The sequence below is a fragment of the Phyllobates terribilis genome, unplaced genomic scaffold (assembly GCF_046119375.1).
Source record: "Phyllobates terribilis strain yellow unplaced genomic scaffold, ASM4611937v1 Scaffold_6422__1_contigs__length_44648, whole genome shotgun sequence".
Classification (NCBI taxonomy): Eukaryota; Metazoa; Chordata; class Amphibia; order Anura; family Dendrobatidae; genus Phyllobates; species Phyllobates terribilis.
In genome coordinates, this window is record NW_027369165.1 from 22,447 (window position 1) to 27,865 (window position 5,419).

Sequence of the window (5,419 nt, forward strand, 5' to 3'; positions counted from 1 at the left end):
TTTCTTTTTTTGCTTGCAGTCCAACAAAGGGATCCCTTCCTAACCAGGAGGCAACCCCGCATTATCGTGCTTGATAATGCTTACAAAATCAAAAAGAAAACTAAGGTTCAAAGGTTGTGAAATTCTCAATCTTCCTCGCAAAGCCATGATATAAGAATCAGGTACACTACGTAATGTTCAAGTATTACAAAGGTAAGTAATCAAGGTCGATGTCGTTCATTGCCTTGGAAGCTATGAAGTCAGCAGCCCTGTTGTTTTGTCGGAAGCAGTGAAAAATCTTTACTCCCTTGAACTGTTGAAGATCTTTGACAACATCTTGAATGATGGTCTTTATGCTCCAAGATACCTGCCAAATATTACGAATAGCATTAATAACTATTAAATTATCGCCTTCTAATATAATATTTTGAAGCTTCATCTGATACGCCAGCTTGATTCCCTCGAGTACTGCTCTTGCCTCACTTTGGATTGCAGAAGAAACTTTAATACTACTGCGATTAATTTTAATAACATTATCCTTAAAATTACGAATGACGCTACTAATATAAGATTCCCCGTTAAGGAAGTAAGAAACATCGAAATTATAAAAAATGGCATTCAGGGTTCAATCGTGGAGGATAGTTTACACGATGAAATCGGATGATGTGGGAGCACGTCAGCCATGACATACCACTTTGACCGCCTGGACTGGAGTATATATCTCAACTATAAATATCTCATCAATACGCTACTGCTACTGCTATCTACTACCAACCGGATACAAAGAGATCAACAATACATCCCTAGCTTCCACGTATGGTACTCTAATCCTAATTTTTACATATCTTTACTTTTCTTGTATCAATCTTATTTTGAAGTTAGTACTTCAGACATATATAGATCAAGTGATTGCAAGAATGGCTGTTGAACACAAGAATGAGGAGAATTGTATTGGATGGGCCGCTAGAGATGAGTCTGGCTTCCTATCTCCATATCAATTTTCTCGCAGGTTGTTCCATGTACAGTTCTTCATAGCTAATTATACATATATTGCGATCAGTTTGTGAACTGATTATGTTAATTATATGTAGGAGTGTGGGAAGTGATGATGTATCCATAAAGATCACGCATTGTGGAGTTTGCTATGCTGATGTTGTGTGGACTAGGAACAGATTTGGAGACGCCAAATACCCAGTTGTCCCAGGGTAACTTTTTGTTTAAGATGGATCATTCATAGAGAATTGTATGTAGTTTAGTTGTGAGAAGAGGCTCTCATAACAGAACTTAGAGAATAATAGCTCATTATATAAACACATGGTTTACTTTTCCTATCACCAATTGGTTTTAGTATGTTATTCCATGAGTTTGTATTGTGGTCTAATCGTGTACATGACTTATGTGTGTATCGGTCCACCAGACTTTATCAGTTGTTAATCAAGTCTTGTTTTTCTTTTCTTCGTTGTTGTTTTAGACATGAGATTGTTGGTGTTGTTAAGGAAGTTGGATCAAATGTTGATGGATTCAAGGTGGGAGACCATGTTGGAGTAGGAACCTTTGTGAATTCATGTAGAGAGTGTGAGTATTGCATTGAGAGGATAGAGAATTGTTGCTCGAAAGGCTCCGTCTACACATTCAATGGTGTAGATGTTGATGGTAGTATCACAAGAGGCGGTTACTCTACCTCCGTTGTCGCCCACCAAAGGTATTGCTACAAGATACCTGAAAACTACCCAATGGAGTTGGCTGCTCCATTGTTGTGTGCGGGAATCACTGTGTATGCTCCAATGAAGCGCCATAAGATGGATCAACCGGGAAAGTCTCTTGGTGTGATCGGTCTAGGTGGACTCGGTCACATGGCGGTCAAATTTGGTAAGGCTTTTGGATTGAATGTGACAGTTTTGAGCACGAGCGTCTCAAAGAGAGATGAAGCCCTCACTTTGCTCGGGGCAGACAAATTCGTGATCTCGTCTGATGAAGAGCAAATGAAGGTAAGCGGATACTCCAACTGGTTTTGGGAAAAGTTCACGTAAGAATGTCTTTCTCATGTCAGATTCATGCTCGAGCATCCTGAATCATGACAAGAGTAAAGATCCTCGCCTGATCTTTTTCCATTGGCCTTAAAAGAGAACTCCAATAGACTTATATTGTTATGCTAACTAGTGATCATGCAAATTTGATGATTAGGAGGCAGCAAAATCACTCGACTTCATAGTGGACACTGCGTCTGGAGACCATTTATTCGATCCATACCTGGCGCTACTCAAGGTTAGAGGTGTATACGTTCTTGTAGGAGCTCCTAGTGAAGTCAAATTCGCCCCAGTGAGCCTCTTTATTGGTATATAGGAACCATACTAAATTCATATGATACAAGTAGTTACTTTTTTAGGTAGCAAAACACAAGTATGTACTTATATTGTAAGAAGCAATGAACTGAAACATATAAAAATACGAGTGCAGGAATGAAAACTCTAGCAGGGAGCTCGACTGGAGGAACAAAGGAGACCCAGGAGATGCTCGAATTTTGCGCTGCCAATGGAGTGTACCCGAAAGTAGAAGTTGTTCCAATCCAATACGCGAATGAAGCCCTCGAGAGGATGATAAACAAGGATGTCAAGTACCGGTTTGTGATCGACATTGCGAACTCCCTCAACTGATATCTTCACATCAACTATTGCAGTGAATGTGTTATAGAGACTATAGATCTGCATGTATTGCTATGTTATGTATGTTCAGTAGGAATAAAGATATTTACCATGTAACCAACTTATGATTTCTTTATACTCGTTCTTGTATTTGAGATTGTTACATGTAGTTTTTACCCTGTTTGGGATATGGATGTAGTTACGACATGTTTTGATACTCCAAAGTTTAAACCTTATAGAATGACATAATAATGTTCCCATTGTTGATGATTTCAGTAAATTGATGTCCGTCTCTTACACTGCCAACGTGATATCAAATCATAATAACATGGGTTAGGAGATGTGGAGATTGTAGAGACACACCCATGAAAAAGAATTTGATTCCGGATCTAGTTTTAGGGACATTTTATGTAGAAAATCTTATATAATCTGTTTAAGAGAGTTATATACATGCTAAATAATATCATGTAGCATGGCGAAATATAGTTTATGCAATCATTGGGTGAGAGTTATTCTCCGTTCGACGACTGTAGCCGTTTCTTTTTCAGAATTGTTATTGTATACATAATACTCCCACCGTCCCTTAATTATCTTCCCACTTTCCATATCCGGTGTTCCAAAATTATCTTCCCGTTTCTGAAACTTTCCATTTTTATCCACTACGAAAAGCCCAAAATGCCCCTCCTAGAAAGCCCATTTTACATGCCTAAACCGACCCCCCTATATAAAACCCTCCTCACTCTCTCACCTCACTCCCCCACAAACCCTAGCCTCCCCTCACTCCCTCCTCTCTCCTTCACTCTCTCATATCGCCTTCACTCCACGCTGGCCGGTCGATTTCCGTCCCGATCGAGGCTCCGGTTGTTAATCCGAGACCTTCTTCGCCCCCTTTGCATCTGCGGTTTGTCCGAACGCCATTCACTTGTCTTCATATCATCAAATCCCCATTTTAATCGGTTTAGAAAGTCCCTAATTGTCTTGATTTCGGTTTGATTTTGTGATTTGTTGCTTTGTTTTGCATGGATCTACGGATTTGTCACTTGATTTACTGGATTAGTGGGTATATTGTTGATTGAACTCGTAAAATCGGTAAGGACTCTGATTCCTTCAATTTTGCTTCATTTCCTTTGAATTTGGCCTCGAATGTTGTTTTTCTGCGTGTTGTGTGGTTGATAGACGCGGAAATCGGCCTTGAATGTCCCTTGTGTGTCTGGATCTGCATGTGTCCAGTCGACTGAGCCCCTTAAAACATGATTTCCGCCAAACTGAGGGTGTTTTGGGCTTGATTTTCTGTTTTATTTTGTTCCGGAACCGTTTTGTTGTCTTTTCATGACTCTGTGGTTGCATTACATACCTTACGTGCTTGCATGTCCCTTTAAATGGCCGGAAATCTGTTTCCCATCTATAATTGAAGAACAAATATAATGTTCGTGTTTTTACTTGGATGGAATTTTGTGCGTGTTTTAATAGTGGATATGAGAATCCCTTGACGGTTGATGTTTAAGCATGGCTGAAATTTAAGCAGAGCAAAAAAAAATTGCCTCTTTGGTTTGCCTATTCTTGTCATAGAGTACTGACTACCAATATTTTGTACCCCCTGAACTATGGCAGGTTTGTAAATGTATTATGAGTTGATGAACATGAAGAACTTGGGGATCAATAAACGGTCATGTTCTTGTCCCCTAACTCTCGGTTTTGTATGATTCTTTATCTACTGTATTTGTGGAGTTCCTGTGTGGATCCCCAACACATATGTGAGCGTAATCCTCATACAGTCCTTATATGAGGCTTGTCGTAAATAACATATTCTGGTTACATGTCCCCTTTGGGCAATGGAAATGTCCCTTTTCTATTTTTTGCATTGATACGAACTTATAAATGATTGTTGGTTTTCATGCATGTCCCCTTATTACATGCGTTGCCCTTGTTAATTGGAATCAACTTTTCATTTATAGGAACTTCTTAATTCAAAAAAACAGAAGGACCTTCGGTTGGATTGAAACAAAATGTTCCCTATTCCATTCATACTTGTTGGGCCTGATGCGTGCTAGACCAACGTTACGTAATTAAACTCATACTCAGTTTCCCATTCCCCAGTAATTATGTATTGTTTACACTTTGTTGCAGCAATGTCCCAATCTACCGACTCCACCTGGAGTGATTTCTCTGTCAGCACAGAGGTGAGCGGTGACACAGTGAAGCTGTCATCTGAAGCAACCTATGAAGCAACGGAGGTCATCGTGATCTCGGATGACGATGAGCCCGAGGTTGAGTCAAAGGCAGTGAATGTTGCTCAAGATGTTGGGCCAAAAGAGCCTGTTATTGCTGCCAACACAGAAGATGCAGGTGGAGAACCTGAGTCTTGTGGCAGTGTCCCCTCTCCCGCTCCTGTTATCGAAGTTATTGATTTGACTTCATCTTCTGATGAAGATTGAGCTAAGTACCCTTCTCTTTTTGTTGCTGAAGTTTAAGATAAGTTCCCTCCTTTTTTGGCTTTATGAATTGGACTCATGACTAGTTAAGGTAGGTATTTTGTGGCTGACATTGCTGTACATATGTGATGAAATTTGTACCTATGACTATGTATGTTTTGGATTAGCGTTTGTTGGATTCTGTTTAATGTTAGTATGAATGAAAGCTTGACTATGACAAGTGACGAGCATTGAATGTTTATCATTGTGCACAGGGCAATTCTGATATGTGATTGAAAGTTTGTTGTTTTGTGTGGCAATTGTTGGTTTATCCTTTGACTATTTATTTGTGTCCATACATCACATGAAGTCCATGATGAGTCTACT

The 5,419-nt window shown here is 39.6% G+C and overlaps 1 protein-coding gene across 1 annotated transcript; it reads left to right on the forward strand.

The window, feature by feature from the left end:
* Nucleotides 1–661: 661 nt before the first annotated feature.
* Nucleotides 662–2,633, forward strand: LOC141250993 (uncharacterized). The gene is made up of 6 exons (XM_073670175.1): nucleotides 662–793; nucleotides 858–988; nucleotides 1,071–1,184; nucleotides 1,451–1,967; nucleotides 2,164–2,314; nucleotides 2,437–2,633. Exons 1-6 carry the CDS (start codon nucleotides 662–664, stop codon nucleotides 2,631–2,633), a joined length of 1,242 nt encoding a protein of 413 aa, XP_073526276.1.
* The last annotated feature ends 2,786 nt before the right edge of the window (nucleotides 2,634–5,419 follow it).